Source organism: Seriola aureovittata, chromosome 24, assembly GCF_021018895.1.
Source record: "Seriola aureovittata isolate HTS-2021-v1 ecotype China chromosome 24, ASM2101889v1, whole genome shotgun sequence".
NCBI classification, from domain to species: domain Eukaryota; kingdom Metazoa; phylum Chordata; class Actinopteri; order Carangiformes; family Carangidae; genus Seriola; species Seriola aureovittata.
In genome coordinates, this window is record NC_079387.1 from 10,345,532 (window position 1) to 10,363,177 (window position 17,646).

General features: G+C 41.2%; 1 protein-coding gene across 8 annotated transcripts in view; it reads right to left on the reverse strand.

Annotated features, from left to right (window-relative positions):
- LOC130165354 (sodium-driven chloride bicarbonate exchanger-like) overlaps positions 1-17,646 on the reverse strand; it is a 55,271-nt gene that overhangs the window by 25,399 nt on the left and 12,226 nt on the right. For 7 of the 8 annotated variants that reach the window (XM_056370565.1, XM_056370569.1, XM_056370568.1 and 4 more), the window contains 10 exons: positions 14,070-14,151; positions 9,576-9,719; positions 9,289-9,430; positions 8,849-9,009; positions 7,796-7,984; positions 4,486-4,574; positions 4,010-4,167; positions 3,785-3,872; positions 2,990-3,136; positions 1,800-1,900 (listed from right to left, as the gene is read on the reverse strand). In XM_056370565.1, the coding sequence (XP_056226540.1) occupies positions 1,800-1,900; positions 2,990-3,136; positions 3,785-3,872; positions 4,010-4,167; positions 4,486-4,574; positions 7,796-7,984; positions 8,849-9,009; positions 9,289-9,430; positions 9,576-9,719; positions 14,070-14,151 (1,301 nt within the window). The remainder of the gene's footprint in view (positions 1-1,799; positions 1,901-2,989; positions 3,137-3,784; positions 3,873-4,009; positions 4,168-4,485; positions 4,575-7,795; positions 7,985-8,848; positions 9,010-9,288; positions 9,431-9,575; positions 9,720-14,069; positions 14,152-17,646) is intronic. The other variant, XM_056370570.1, reaches the window with a different exon arrangement.

The window sequence follows — 17,646 nt, forward strand, 5'->3', positions numbered from 1 at the left end:
AGACACAGTCTATGATGATGATTTGAAACCACACACGCTAACACATCATATAAAGACTGGAAAATTTTAGTGAAACTGTCTTGAGAAAGCTTTGGTGTTCACAGGTTCACTTGTAACCTTGATGATGCAATTAGACAGTGGTCACAGGTGTAGGGCTCCATATGTAACACATTATATATATATTTCTAATCCATACAAGAAAACCAAATGGCCTGTGGTCTCTGTAAACATTAAACAAAACACATATATCGTTGTCACCTTTGGATAGAGTCAGCCGAGCTGTTTCCCCCAGGCTTGAGTCTTTAAATATGAAGCTATAGTCGAGCTAAGCTAAGCTAAGCGCCTCCTAATTATCATACAGACACGAGACTAGTGCTTATAATAAACTGTATCACGGTGTGTCACTGCATTGATTCAGACTGTATCACCTGCAGTACGCCGGTGCTTCTCTTCACTGCAGAACAAATGTTTGAACAGAGCGTCGGACCGCTGAGAGTACGAGCTATATCCAGTGTATTTACAGTGTCACACATGTGACCCACAAGACAAAATATTGGAGAGGGGTAAAACATTCCCTCGCCGAGCACACACTTCTGTGTTGTTTATATCTAGGTGTGTGTGTGTGTGTGTGTGTGTGTGCGCGTTTGTACGACTCTCTCCTGCTGCAGCAAGCCCAGACCAGGGTGAACTAGCTGGAGGTGGTTGCTATGGTAACAGTGGGCGGGACGTTACGCTTAGTCTGAGCGGTAGCAATGCCATGTCCCGGGAGGATGAGGAGGAGGAGGAGGGGGTGGTGGTGGTGGTGGGAGGGTGTGGGTGGGGGTGGGGGTTGATGGCTGGGACTGGGCCAATCTTAGCTGGGATGAGAGCCTGTACCGCAGCATGCTGCAGCTCAGCAGCAGCACATCACTCACTGCTCTGCGCCGCACTGTCACTGACTGTAATGAGCTGGGCTCCAAGAATCCACCTGGAAGTGATGAGGCCGTTTCAGGCTGATGACAACATTTTTTTTCATCTTTATAATCCCTTCTGTAAGAAATCAATATTTGCCTTGTGAAATCATCCCGTCTCTTCGCACCTGGGAATTACTGTGAAATAAAATTCTTGATGTCAAGACTTTTTCATGTGGCTTCATCAGGGTTATAAAGAGGAATAACAACAGGCACCAGCTACTCATCCTTTCCCAAGTTCTTAGTAAAGACCAGCTACTTTCAAATTGTGATTTACTAAAACCTGGGATGATGAACAAGAGAGGAAAGTTCCAAATCACTGTTTGGTGGAACTGCTGAAAACCCACGCACCTTTCTTGTGACCTGAAGAATCTTAATAGCTTAATTAGCTTAACATATGTTTCTTTATGTAGAATCTGAAACGTAACTGAAAATGTCAGATAAAGGCAGTGGAGTGTAGAGTGGAGGGAGAAAGCAGCATAAAACAGACATAATCAAAGGGATGTATGTAATAAAAGGAGCGTGAGGAATAGTGTGAATTATTTGTGAGTGAGCACGCTCACTTGGCAAAGTGTTGTTAAATAATCTAACATTGATGCAATATTGAAGAACGTGACGTTATGTGTGGCACAGAGTGCTCGGATAGGTCTAAACTCAAACAAAAGGTCTTTGTGGGGTTGAAGTGTGAGGATTGATAATGGGCCAGTAGGGTAGTCTGATTCTAAAGCTAAATTTATAGTTTGGGGACAGGGAGGCAGCTCACAGGCGACAGGAGGACGGGGACAAAGAAGAGCTTGAAGAGCTCAAGTCTGCACTTCACAAATCACGCTGTGTCTCTCTAAAACTTACTTCCCAGTGCGCTGGAGCTCAGGGCCGCCATGTCCTCCGTGCTCCTCTGACTCACCGAGATCTGTCACTCCGTTGGGAACGGGAGGAATCTTCCGCTTTTCCTGTGTGGTTAGGATCACCGTCAGTCAGCTGTTTGTTATAGCTCGTCATCATAAGGACAACAAGCAAGCAAGCAAGTCATAAGGTCTCTGTCCATGTGTAGTGTGATTATAGATCAGGTCTAGGTTCTATATTAATACTGTGAAAGTATCAAAGCCTATATTCAGAAACTGAGCCTTAAAACCAGCCGTCACAACTTCCTGAACTTTGTGATGTCACAACAAAACAGTCACCCGCCTTGCCCATCCACCCACCATCCAAACCTTGAAGGATTTGGTTTCTCTGAGTGTTTTTACCTGAAATCTGCTATATTATTATTGAATCACTCAGAAAACAGTCAGCCAATCAGAAGAGAGGCTCAGAGCCTCCTCTCTTCTGATTGGCTCACCGACCTGTTGTTACTAGAACTCCAGAGAGAAGCCTGAGAGAGGAGATGTAAAACTACACTGAGATGGTTTTTATATCTTCTTATGGATCAACACTTCAAATAAAACACAGAAGAAGATGGAGCTTTAAATCTCAACTGGAAACACCGGATGTTAATTCCAACATACATTTAAGGTTAAATGACACGATTGATTTCTTATGCATGAATCTAGCATGTTCATCAGCATAACAATGTGATTGCACAGTGGTGCATCATTAATTCACAACAGGAGCAAAAGGACAAAGAGGAAAAGACAAATAAGACCTGAAGCAAACTGTATCTGAAGCTGCTTTCTGTCAGATAACAAAAATTTCTCCCCCCAAACAAGATGGCAGATCACTTTCCAGAGTACACCAAAATAACTAATGGAGGAAAAATAACTAATGTTTTGTAGAGGATTGAGAGCAGAACCCCGGGGAGCGGCATCAAAGCACAGACTACAACACAGTTGAGATTAGAGGAGAACGCAGATGTTTAAATATTTCTAAGCAGAGGGGACTCACAGGCGCATTATGAAAGAACAGTGATATATAAACTCTGCACAGCCACAGAATGGGGAGTTATGTGCTTTAGCTTTTTAAGTGGCAGCAATGGACGGCATCATCCTTTTTTACAAAGTGATACAAGAAGTGTTTTTCTCATTTAAATGTGAAAAGAAACTCACCTGAGAGGGCACATTTTTGGGAGGCTCTATTCTGATGGAGGGGTCCCACTCTCCGGGGGGTAACACCGTCACCTGGTCCAGAAACTCGTCAATGCCCGCCACCAGGTCGTTCCTGTCTTTGGCTTTGTAAGCGACATCATGGAAAATCTGCAGAGGAGACGGTGATTTAAATAATTATTGCTTTAATAGTCGCTGAATCACTGAGTGCATTTTCATGGATTTACAGATGGAAACTCGTATACCAGCGTGACACGGGGTTTATCCAGCAAAGGATTATTCCTGCCTCCATACATAATGGAAAAAAAAAAACCATTCAGAACATTATCATACTAAGTGAATCTACAGATGAATATGGTGCTTTCATATGTCAGTCTATTTGTTTCTCATAAATAAGATAATAGTTTATTTATATGGAATACAGAATATGATTTTTGCTCGCAGCAGCTGAAAAGTAAATCACAGTGACGGGTCAATTCACTTCCATATATGATGATGAAGTAGGTAGGCATCCGCACGCCTCTATTTTCAAACATCCCAGAGGGGAAATGCCAGTGAAAATAGGCAACATCTGGCTCTGATGATGGTCAGTAATATTAGCTCAAAGCTGCACTGTGGGAAATCCTGCCACATTTTCATGTCATACTCTTTTGATCCACAAAGGTCAGATACTCAAGTACTCCATTTGTTTAAGTACAGTATGTACCATTTTGAGGTACTTGTACTTGACTTTTTTATTTGCGATTACGTCTTTAACTTCAGTTAAAAAAATCAGAAGTTCTTAAACTAAGGCCTCACCTCATCGGTCATCAGAGTAGCAATAGACCGGCCAATTTCATGATACTGGGGACCTTTTCCCAGAGGGCCAAGCAGGATGAAAAGAAACCTGTTCAACACAAAGGAAAACAGGTTTTGGGTAGAAGTCAAATATTTTTCTAATGAAGCATTCGGAGGATTAGTAATTCATCTATCAAGACTTGATACATAATACAGAGAGATAAAGAGGCAAAGACTGTGTATTACCTGGTGGTGATGGGAACCTCCGCCAGGCCGTTGAGCAGCACAGCAGGAGCCAGGCGGATGAACGCCACTACAGGGCGGTCTAAGAATTCCAGCTCCCCCACCAGGACGTTGGACGCCTCAGCACCAGGAGGGATCTTCTTCATGAAGTGGAGGTCAATCTGTGAGAGACAGAAAGAAACCAAAACAAAACATCAGCATTAATGTTTTCTTCTGTTAAAATATTGTTAGGTATAGAGGTAGATTGTAGTGAATGGTCTCAATAAAAATTTTAAATAATGGCTGGATCCGACTCCACACAGGAAAAGAAAATAAGCTTTACTCCCATTAAATTCCAGTCAGTTTCCCAGGGCAAGAAGCCTACGGCGACCATTTCACACGTAACCCAATCTTGGTTAAATATTAGTTACTAGTTACATGTCCAGCTATCAGTGTCCGTAGATAAACAGCAGGATCAGTGGTGGGTCTTGGCTGCTCACCTTGCTGAAGTCGACGGCGCTGTTTTCTCGGCTGACGTCCTGTTTGCCCTCATTGTTGGCCGGCTGGGACTGAGGTGAGACCGTTTGGCCTGTCAGGCAGAGCGGGAAATCGACAGCATGTCAATTTCACAGAGGCTCAGACCTATCACAACACTACTTTCCCACACAAAGACAAAGGTCTCCAGTGAGTGGCTACAGGCTAAAGTTACAGTCTCTGAAAAACATGATACAACAGTGGACTTTTGTTGTAGGTGCTGCACCTTCATTAGTGAAAAGGTTTAGCCCAAGTGACAAAAGATATAATATTGTACCTTTTTTTCAGACTGTACCTGATGAGTCTGTTTAATATTAATATATATCTGATAAAAAGTATCAGTGGTGCAGCTGTGATTTTAGCTAACCCTTACTCTAAATCTTTCCAAATTAAGTTTAGTAAACTAAATGAGGCGCAATCTTCAACTTTAATTAAAAATGTACATGCATTGACATATAGGTGCTCATTAAATAGCTTTTTCAGTTTGCTTTAGTTTTACTAAAACAAAGTCAAAGATTGCTCCTTTTAAAATTTCAGTTTTAAGTCACTGTGAAACACCAGCTGCAGCCGTTTGACTTAATCAAAGCACCTGGAGGGAAAGCAAAGGCTATGCTTCTTCAGTGAGAGTGTGATAGTACTACCTTTAAAGAAATACTTTGACATTTTGGGAAACATGCTAATGCACTTTCTTGCCAAGAGCTAAATGAGAAGATTGATACCACTCACGTTACTGTCCAAGAAGCTACAGCTAGCAGCTGGTTAGCCTAGCTTAGCTAGCTAATTGGGAACTGCTAGCTTGACTCCGCCTAGTGGTAATAAATCATCCTGCCAGCACTTTTCAAGCTTAACCTAAGCTTAATAATTAACAGGTTATATTTAATGTATTTAATCTCCAATAACCCTACCGTAAAATGGCAAACTATTGTTTAAACTTACGCGTTTTAGCTACGTATCAGACACGATCTCCATCCATGCGAACGCACCTGACAACGCATACACACGTAACCGTCCACGTACACTGGGCATGCGCGAGCAGGCGTAAACAGGAAGTATTTGTCAACTCTGCAGTTGATCAGTTGCAGAAAATACTACAAACGAGGAACAGTGTTCAAATGCAGAATTTAACTGCACAACAGCTGCTCAGCTGAAATATTGTAAATTGTAAATAACTTGAAGCATTTAAAAAAAAACAACAACTTTATAATGCAAATGCTCTGTGCATTTCAATATTTTCAATACATTTTTGTTGGTTTCAATGTGAACGCTATCACTTATTCCTCTGTGTGCACATCATGTAAATATCTTTGTAAATATCTACGAATGCAAGTATTTATGTACATACCTTCTTATTCATGGTTAGTTGTTATTTTTCTACTTTATTTTATTATTATACTTGTTTTTCTCCTTCTACCTCATTTTCCTATGTTGCAGTAACAAGTGAATTTCCCTGGTGTGGGATCAATAAAGGTTTATCTCATCTTATCTTATCTTAAGTAACACTTGTATTTCATTGTCTATGTTGTATTCACCACTGGTAGTCAAGGCCAATAAGACCCAATCGGGCAGTGACCGTCAACGCCTGCCTCATCGTTTCCAAAGACTACAACACAACCCTGGAGTTTTCAAACTAAAACGTTTCCAAAAGTCCTGGTTTTAGGTGCTTGAAAACTCCAGAGTAGTAAAACTAAAATGTAGTAGTGTGGATGTGGCCTTAGAGGTGCTGTTAGCTGCTTCATATTTAGCATACAGACATGAGAGTAGTATCAATCTTTTCATCTAGGTGTATGATCGTATTCCCCAAAATGTTGAACTATTCCTTTAAATCCCAAAGGCAAAAAAATGGAGATTATGTTTCGTGTCATGAAGTTAATTTACAGTGAGTAACTTCCACTATTAGTAACTGATGACTGTTATGAGTTTAGAATATGATTCCTAAATATCCTGTGGTTTTTAGTCATCAAACACATTGTTGACAATGACAAGAAGCGGAGAGCATTATCATGAAAGTACTGCAGGTATACTGCACATGCCCTGTTGGGCCACACACATAAATGATTCTGCATGACTAGCACTTGGCCAAAGTTTTTCTAAGATGTTGAAAGTACACAAAACTTCTGCATACTTAATACCATCTACTTTTCTTTTTCATTTCCTCGCTTTGAAGTCTCAAAAATAGATGAGCTAGAAGAACATTTAGACGGTGAGCTTTGCATAAAGAGGAAGCTGCATGAGTTTAGGCCATTTTTTAAGTGTTTTCTGGAGTGCACATAACCCATTTCTAACCTCTCACGATGATACTCTCCTCTTTTAATGTGTTCCTTTATATACTACGACAGAGCATTAGGGCAACGTACAGGAAAACAAAAGAAATCTGAAATTTCGAGATTAAAGTCCAAATATTACTAGAATAAAGTCGTAATTTTGAGAATAAAATCACAATATTTAAAGAAAAATAGTCGTAATATTATGAACACTAAAAATGCAAATTTTCAAGAGAGAAAAACATAATTTTTTAGGAATAACGGTGCAGCTCTTCTGATATTTCCCCTGTAAAACAACACCTAACATAAAATTACCACTTTACTCTCTTAATATTATGACTTTATTCTCTAAATTTCAGATTTTTTTTTCCTCAATGTGGCCCTAATACTCCGTAGTAATATACTATAACTACTATTTCTAGATTTTCAGTGTTTGGCATGAGCTGAGGCGTCCTGGTTGCCTGTGAAAATGTCCCGCTCTGTGTCGTCCTGTGAGATGGGACAGTAGCCTTGTGCAACTGCCTGGAGGACACTGAGACGTTTGATCTTAGTTTCGCCAAAGGGCATGTCTGCGGTCGTGTTGGAGGAGCTCAAAGGTGATGGAGCGGTAGACAGACACGACATGCAACACACACACTGTGGCCACGCCACACGGGAATATGCTATTTTGCGTGAGGCATTCTTGGGGAGTGCTTTTTCAGGCAAACACTTGGGAGATTTTATGGTTTGATAATAGAGGCCATTTACTGGTTAAGTGAAAGACACACATGCAGAATACAGCAGACGAGAACAAACACATACACAAACATGGAGAGACACAAACAGGAGAAAACGAGATATCAAACAGCAGTAAAACAGCAAGTCACAGATGGACACACTGGAAAAATCATGCAAAGGATTACAACATTGTACATAAAAACATACTATATATATTTACATACCACAACATATATGATCACAATGGAAAAAGATTGACAGGTGTGTGTGTGTGTGTGTGTGTGTGATCAGTGCTCACCATTCTTGTCCATGGAATGAGGCTCAGACTGCTTCTTGCCTATGTCGGCAAAGGAGCGTACAATGGGGATGCGGTTGGCCAGTTTCTTGTGGTTTTGGTGGTGGTGCTGTTTGAGCAGGGCCTCGCGGATCCTCCTCCTGGCATCCTGACCCACTGGGCCCGACACTTCGTGCTGATCCAGAACCATGTCTGAGGAGTGGAAAACAGAAACGCACAGATGTGGGTTTCCGCATCACTCTTCAAACAGTGTGTGTTCCTGCGTAGCAGCCAGCGACCATAAGCTGATTATTTCAGCAAAAAACAACCCACTGCTGCTGATTGAATTGCACCAAACCATGTTAAGGTTTGGTGCCCTCAAAAACTAAAGCACAGTTCCCTAATTCTTTCATAAACCTGGTCAAATGAAGCATTTTTAGATCCTCAGCCAAGCAAATTTCTGGGTGGACTTCTACTGACACGTCATGATGCTGGACTTGTTGATCTGGCCTATTTTACTACAGAGCTTTGAAATGGTCACTCTGTGAATTCATGTTGAAAAAACAAGGCAAGTTAGATGTAAAATTATTAATCACTGAGAAAAGCTATAAAAGAAAGAAAGACATAAACATAGACTGTATATAGATGGGATCAGAGTTGAGTTTACCAAACCCTGTTTGAGGCTATACTTGCTACTGCTAGCATACTAGCACACACCAGCATCTCAGACTGATCTGTCAGTGGCCTAGTTGCATTGTGGGTAATGTAGGCACCAGGTTCTGACCAGGTAGAATGTGTGAAATAAAAAAGACAGCATCTCTCCTTCTGCTGCATTGAGTTTGTGGTTATTTAAAAACTTGTTTTTCAGTGTTATAGAAGTGCAAGGCTAATTAACTGGAGAACAGTGAAGATATTTTGTTATTTTTCATAATCTGAGCAAGTAATCTTGAAGAGAAGAGGTCTGTGAATGGAGCTTTGAGGAACGACACATATCTTTTTTGTTAGACGTGGCACAGACAGACATATTCTAGGTTTAATCACTGAGCTCCACAAGACCAATGGACACCGAGTGTTTACCTGCAATCTCCTCCAGCGAGCTGGCCCTCATGTCCAGCATCACGGTTCCGTTCATGATGCAGCTGCGAAGCTCGAATAGACTGTGTAGAGACAGAGTGGCTACATATGGTTTACTCCACCGCTCACCGCCATCCTCCACATCCTCCTCAAACTTAAGCCACCTGAGCAGGGAAACAAAAAATAAACAAACAAAACATATTTTTTATTTTTCCATCCCATAGTTGTGACATTTTTCACATCGATTTAGGCCAAAGATGATTTGTTTTTGCGGTACGTTATGACAAAGTTAACATTTACACATTCTGATGGGCATGGATCTATAACAACGGCCCCATTATAAAGGTGTGAAGCCATAAACAGAATCAAACTCTCAGGTGCGTCAGAGCGAAGACGCCACAGCTGGCCAGACCCGGCCCATGTGGCCAACTGCAGCGGTGTACCTGGCTGTCTCTTTCCATTCGGCGTCCTCTCCCTCCCTCAGACAGATTTCATCCAGCTCGGTGAATAGGGCGTGGGGGATGTGTTCCTCGTCGCCGTCCTCCGTCCCCAAGAGAAACTGCACCCTCTGAGCTGGTGTGTCTGCTGCAGCAGGTGGGACACGGCGAGGACGGGGATTGATCAGGAAAGGAGGAGGACAAAAAGAAGCATTCAACAGGAGAGAGGAAATATAGGAATTATAGGAAGCGATGTTCATTAGGGAAAACTCCAGTCCATGCTGGACACCTACTGTGAGAGGGGGATTCTCGCCCGTCGTCAGCCGTGGAGTCCCTCTCCTTGGACCTCTTCCTGTGTCTGTGTCCATGGTGGCGGTGACGTCGGTGCGACCTCCTGCCCAGGGGCACGTGAACCCCGATGTAGAGAGTGCGATGACCTGGAGGCAACACGGAGGAGACAAAGTCAGACTTTTCACTTTGTCCTGTCTCTCTTTGATCTGATTTAAGATTATCTTTTCATAAGTGAATAAGACAGAATAAAGAGCTTCTTCTCCGAGGTCAAGTGTTGACATTTATGGTTTTTATGGTCATTTTACAGAACACATAATGAGACCTAGACCCTGTATAATGCTCTAGACCAGTGAGTAATAAATAAACAATTGAAAATGTGAGCTAAAAGTAAAATAGTTGAAATTGTTCGTTACAAGTAAGCTGTAAGTCAGTCACTTGATAAATGTGTTTTCTCGTACTTTGGCCCTTATATTCAGTATTGTTGTTGTATGTGTGGGGTGTCAGCATGACACAGAAGGTTGGGAACATCATACGAGTAAAAATGACTCATCCATCAAGTGACTTATGCTTACATCAAAGTGTAGCCCCAAAATAATCACATATCCTCAGAGTGGAACATTAACTCTCCAGAAACCCTAGGCCATTTATATTTCCATGTTAATCTTCTAAGTCTTTAATTTCTTATAGGGTGAAAAAGAATCTGTCTGAAATGGAAACAAGGAGAAAATCTAATTGGAGCAAGAAGAAAATTCTGCCGCTGACAGACGAGCTACATCAGAGAAAATATGTAATAAAAGGTATTAGCAAACAATGAATACGTGTGGTAGGCGACTGCAAACAAAACCAGTCCCGGCTGTGTTCTTGTTGCCCGTCCTCACGATGAACACAAGAGGGAAAAAAGCAGCGTAACATCCTCTCAAATCTGCCTTTGGAAGAAATTGCTTAGAGAAAGCAGCTGAAAATAGTCGACTAAAACAGCTCTAATTTTATTCATGCATATTGCTTCAATTATGTATTACTCATCGTGACAAATGCAATATTGTACAGTCTTTCCAAAACATGTCTCAGAAGGTGTGTGCTGATTTCAGTGCCTCTATATGGCGCAGCTATCAAGAGTCTTTCAGTGAGAGAAACTGCATTGAAACCATCCAAATAATGCAGGAACACAGTCTAACAAACCCTCAAAGAGAAAGCTCAACATGTTGTGGCTCATTTGTTTAATCAGTGAAGAAAATGTGTGAAAACAGACGAGATATGAAGTGAAGTCAGAGGTTCCTACATCACTTATTTCCCCACAATCTCCACTCACTCTCAAGATAACTCTTGCGCTGATTGTGTCATAATTAGCATAAACCAGTGACCGTAACCTTTGACCTTACACCACCAAAATCTAATCAGTTCATCCTTGAATTCGGGTGAATGTTTGTGCAAAATTTGAAGACATGTCGTCCAGGCGTTCCTGAAATATCGCATTCAAGACAATGGGACAGTAACACCCAGAGCCAGGAGGAGGCCATGAACTACACCAACCCCCAGCAGCACGTGGGAACAAGTTAGTGAGTTAGGTTGGAACTAGGAGGCAGCACTTAACGGTTAAACTGCCATCTCCAGACACCACCTCCACCTCCACCTCCACCTCTGATTGAAGAAGGAGCTTTCATTCTCTCTCAGGATATTGAAATCGATTTTGAAATTGAACGACTTATAATCAGGTTTTTCTTCATTTTAAATGAATAGAACAAAGAATGAGACGGAGATTCTGAAAGGATATTGTACAATGTGAGCACAAGAATCTCCCTCTACTCTGTGTGAGTGTGTGTGTGTGTGAGTGTGTGCATGTACGTGCACACATGAGCGTGCATCCACAGGGTGAGCGTGAAGATAATCCGAGTTGACTCTCTCCTCTTTTATTGCGGGCCGAGCTGCCTGACCACTGCTTCCTTCCCGCCGGCCGTTGGCTCAGCGGCCGGACACAGACAAGACTATTGGACACCATGTTCTCTTTATCTGCCTATTACACCATATGAGGCGCCACAGAGTCCAGCATAATGTGACACCAAATGGATCTATACCCCGGGCAGTTTCATGCTTGGGATCTGTAACGTCGGGGGCAAAAAGCTTGGTTGATATTTGATGACGACTCAATGAAACATTGCAAAGGGTTCATTGTTAATAATATATATTGTTCTGCCTGCGTGACCTCCTCACTTTTCAAAATCTTTTTTTTTTGTTTTGCTCTCTTCAAATTTCAGGTTGAACAGATTCATCTCACGTCCAGCTGCCAAGATCCTGACGAGGGTCGGGCAACATCAAACTTGCCCTATCTGCTCAGCACAGGTCGCTGCTGCTGGGAGACTGCAGACACTAGGCTGTTAGGAAACTTCTTCTGCCTTAATAAATTAGGTAATTCTCTTCATTATAGTCAGAGCTGCTATGAGAAAGTATATTTTCTCAGCTGCATTTCATCTGAGGGGATAACATCCCAAGCGAGTGCCTTCAATTGTTTTCACTTGCTTGGAGACATGACTAATCACATTATAGCGCACTAATCAAATTTAAGCAATGCACAGACATAACATGAATCACCTAAGAGTGCGACGACATGACAGCAGCTGAGAAGGCAGAGTCACTCGGTGCCTATCGCCGGCAGGACGCCGGGATAAAGGTTAAGTGAGGTCTCAGAGGACGAAATGAGAAAACCAACTATATGTCAAAATATATTAGCGGTGTGGGAGCGAATCTCACTCTGTCAGAGCTCGTTCTGCTTTAGATTCACTCATCCAGAGCAGATCGCTGTTAGCATCAGGTAAATTATGTATGTTGAACTGAGAGGAGAGACTGACTGGCACACGACACAAATTTCACAATAAAAGGCCCCTTCCAGCCGACAGGAACAATAAGGTAAAACATAAGGACGGAGCAGCGAAGCTTTAAAGTTCATGAGTCGAGACTCGTGAGCGGAGGCCTCTACAAAAATAGCTCTCCCGCTGCGGGCCTGAAGTCCTGCTGATGTCATAGTGTCTCTTTTCTCTCAGTCAGTCTGAAGCTTGAATTCACGCAGCGGTGTGTGACGCCCTCAGGCCTGATGTTCCTTATCCTCAAGTAAGAGCGTGTGTATTCATGTATGTCCGGCTTTACGTGGACATTTAGAAAAGTCAGTTCTGAGCGGCTGACATATGGAGAGACGTTCAGACCTTATCTCCTCTCCTCAGTGAATGAGCTCTGCCTACTGAATCTTTAAAAACAGATCACAGATTTTTCAGAAGCTCAGTAACGGCCTTTAACAGCTGGTCATTGTAGTTTTTTTTTTAGCAAATATTACTCAAACAGGACAAAAAAGCACATTTATCGAGGACTATTTCCAGCGGTGGATTAACCCACATTTGAAGCTCTAGACTCTTTACACACAAACAGTACTTGTTTAGTGAGATACATTCAAGTGTTGGTTTTGGAGTAAACTTATTCTTTAAAGCCACCACTAACATAACATCGCACAGAATGAAAACCACATGGAAGCGCAATAGAAACAGATAATTTAATGCTTCCCCTTTTTCCTTTCATGTGTATGAGAACGAGGAAGCAGAAGCACGATATAGTTCGGAGGGAGAGAAAACTTCCTGCGTGGTGCTGACGCAGTGTCGGCGTTACCACGGCGCCAGACAGAGAGCTACAGTCATTACACCGACAATCATCCAGACATGAGGGTGCTTGAGATGAAAGCAGCATCTCACCGGCAGAGTGTCACACTCAGAGAATGACATCTTTGCCGGCTGCCGCGGTGAACGTTGCCTGGCAACAAAAACGCAGCGGATGCTGACGGGGGAACCAATTCTTTATATTATCTGAGTATTGTGTGAGAAGGTATTTTTAATGTTTTCTGTATTCATGCGAGTTTCTTTTTACATTTAGTTTTTTCCACTTTTCTCCTTTTTGCCACACGACACTTCCTTTACTGAAGTAAAGTTCCTCCTAATAAACCCACATTACAAGGTTTATACATCGTATATTGTCTTCTGACTGTCCACTGGATCTTTGGCCCTGGGTCTTGGCTTTCAGGCTGCATGCAGGCAACCAACCTCACTGCTTTATATTCTACTTCTACCTCTCTCTACTTTTCTGTGCATTTTGGTATTCACTGAAACCTTCAAGGGATTGTGGTTTTGCCCAGGAAGACTGTTGATACAGACATCGTCATCTCTGTCTCCTCTACGCTGATGAAAACACATGAGCAGAGAATAAAAGCCTTCGCTCTGTGACGCTGCACGACTCACATCAAAAACTAATATTCATTTGTTATTTTTTGTGTGGCTGGAGAGATGTGTTTTCTGATGTCAAACACAACTATTACTTTAATTGAAATGCTGTTGAGCTGCATTATGGGAAATGTAGGCATCACCTGAAAGTTCCCTAAGTCCGTGGAAGTGCAGTATTATATCAGTGTGTGCCTTTTCTTCATCGTGGAAATATGAACTGCAATGTTAATTTATGGGTTTTACCTTCTAGCTCTTCCTTCTCAAAGTTGGTGTTGAGCATGGAGCGTGTGCCCCCGCGGTCAACCACTGCCTCCTCATCAGTTCTCTACAGGAGACACACACACACACACACACACACACACACACACACACACACACACACACACACACACACACACACACACACACACAGAGGTTGTTACTCAGCAGGTAAAACACAAAGTGTGCTACAATTTGCATACAGCCACATTTTTTAACAATATTCTCATATAGATTCACTCACATACATGTAGAAACAGACTGTGACGGAGTGTTAGGGATTAAAAATAGAGAATAAAGTCATAATATTACGAGAATAAAGTTGTAATTGTAGGTTCTGTGTTGTTTTAGAGGGGAAATATCAGAAGCTTTAAACTGAGGAACGTGGAGCATCCTCTGAAGTTCTGCTTTAGCACAGGTTTCACTAATAATAACAATGTTATAATATTCCTAAAAAATTATATTTTTATTTCAAAATATTATTTTTTTAATCTTGTAATATTAAGACTTTATTCTTGATATATTACAACTTTTTTCTCAAAATATTATAACTTTTTATAATACTCTTATACTTACTCTTACTCTTAATAACTCTTTATTCTTGTAATATTATTTTTCATTGAACAAAAACATGACGTAAATAACCATAAGACAAAACAATAAACTCAGATCAAACTTCACACTAAGTCACACTAAACAAACCGAAATATGAACACAAACACAAACACATTACAACATCAATCAGGCCTGAAAACCCAAATAAGGAAAAAATAAATGAATAAGAAACAAAACAAATCAAAATAATTAATAATTCACATTCTGCATTGCATTTTTGTTTGTTTCTTTTTAACCATCCTTTAAAAGAAATCTTTCCCCTGACTGAATAATCAAATCATTTCTGTTACATCATCAACAGTTAATCAGTGTTAATGTGTTGATCTGATACACAGGTTTCACAGCACACGTCTGTCCAAGAAAACTTCCTGTCCTCACTGGAGCAAAATCCATATTTCATCTAGATGCTACGAGTTACATAAGAGTAACAGCCCCCCCCCCCACCACCACCCCCCCCCCCCCCCTCCCCCGCCAAGTGGGAGGATATGTCCTGAAATAAAATACACACACACACACACATAGAGAAACTCAGCATTTGTAAGGCTAACTTCCACTGACTGTCGCCATGGCAACAAAAAAAGGCAGAATATCGCGTTTTGAAAGAACAAAAACAAAAACAAAAACAAAAACAAAAACAAAAACAAAAACAAAAACAAAAACAAAAACAAAAAGGCCACTCTCAGATTACTCAGGTTTTGAGTCACGGTTTTAACCAGAACGCCTCATTGTGCGTATAAGCCTTAAAACACGTCGACGCTCCGTCACCCACGTCACTGACAGGAAGACGTCACGGTCTGAGGGACCCGGAGCAGCCGCACGTGCTGGATGTGTATGCGGGGAACAAAGAGCGCCGCCATGATTACGTCATACTGGACGTTCATATGGAAAGAAACAGGTTTGAATGCTGATGCTGCTTTTTTAATATTTAATGAAAGCACAGGCTCGTTATTGTTATGGCCCTGAAGCCATAGCAGCTCTCACAACAATCAACACTAATTAACAATATGTGTGTCACCGAATCAATCAATAAATCAATCAGACTTTATTTGTATAACGCTTTCAAAAGAAAAGCAATTAAAAAAAAAACAAAACCACAACACACGCACACACACAACCATTTACACACAGAACAATAAATGTAATAAATAAAAACAATAAAAATAAGACAATAATAACAGGAAGTGAGGAAACACTGAAGACTGAGATAAAGAAAATAAAACACTAGATGTACTAAAGTGAGTAAAACCAGAAATAAAAAGGTCGGATATTAAAAATCAAATAAGATAAAATAAAGAAATAAAAGTAGAAATAGAATAAATAACCAGAAATAAAAGCAGCATATTAGAAGGAAATGTAATCATAGAGTAAAGTGACATAAAACAGATTAAAACATATAAATAAATAGAAAGATAAATAAATAAGAAGCAGCATGTATCCAGTAATGATCACTGAAGCCAGTGAACAGTGATATTGACAGTTTCAGGTCTGGTAGGAGGGACGACTTCCTGCGGACGCTCTTATCAAACTCACAACCTCGGCCCAGGGAGCTGCACGCCAATACCTCCGGGCAGCGGACAAAGTCGTCATGGTGATGTCTGCACCATCACCCCCCCACCCCTCCTCGACTGCATCTAACTCTCTCCTCACTTCATGTGTGTGTGTGTGTGTGTGTGTGTGTGTGTGTGTGTGTGTGTGTAGTGTTTATCTTTTAGTTAGTCTGCCCTCCAGACGTCCTCTGTGAATTAGCTGAGGGTCTCTGACTGTGCACCTGTCCTGCATTAGCTCATTAATATTGCAGCAGCAATTAAATTTCACCTTGTTCTTAGCAACACAAGTTATTAACGTTCCATGCTGCTATTTTTATTCATCTTTTATTATTGTTATAAATTTTTACTACACTTACTTTGCAGATTCAATTTATTGATAAAAAATATAATTAACCGACATTAATCTATAATCTACTGCACATTATCTGCACGTTATCGAGTGCGAGATTAAGAAAAGTGAGTTGTAGAAGCACATTAAAACCCCATATCGCCCTGTTTGTATCTGTGTAATCTGACTGCGATGTCCTTCACTGCGCTTAATGTGATTGAAAAACATAAATAGTGCATCAAAGTGTTATGCAGCACAGTCGGCCAAAATGGTGGCAACAATTTTCTGATAAAAACTGATGAAAAAAAAAAAAAAAAAGTGTCCAGCTGTGTTAATCCAAACAGCATGAGATGTCTGGTGCACTGACATTACAGCAGAGGAACAACATCCCTTCACTTACTATAAAGACACATACTGAGCTCAGATGATTGGATTTTATCACTGACGTTTGTTTAAGTTTTATTTTATGTTTTAGGCGCCTGAATGTATCGTGTAATTATTGAGCATTATTGACAACAAGTTATTTAACTGTCCCAATAATACAAACATAACAATGTAAAATTAAGGGCCTGAATTCATTAAATTAAAGGACGACTGTGTAGAATTTAAGGGGGAACTAAGAATCAATCAACCACGCCTGCCATGTTAAACCTCCATGTTCCTACAGTAGCCCAAAAGGGTCAAAAATCGCAATCTGTATCCTCACCACTAGATGCCACTAAATCCTGCACGGTGGTCCTATAAGGGCCGAGGCCGAACAGTTGAATAACACGATACTGAGACACCAGAGAAAGACCTTTTTCCGGTGTCTGCAGAAGCTGGCAGGTACAGGAGGGAAATGTCCGCCATGTTTTCGGTGCTCTATTTGCCCACACATGCTCCTCCACAGTGGAACGTCAGGAGATAGACTACTCGTGTTTACGAGTGATAATGCTCCTAATAGGAACAGTAGGGGACTGTGTAATGAGGAGCACAAGGTTAATACTGCGGCTGCATCGACTACATCTGTTATGTGACTAAAGGTAGTTTAAAGCCTGCGCTGGATTTATGTCTGCAGGGAAGAGGAAGTGAT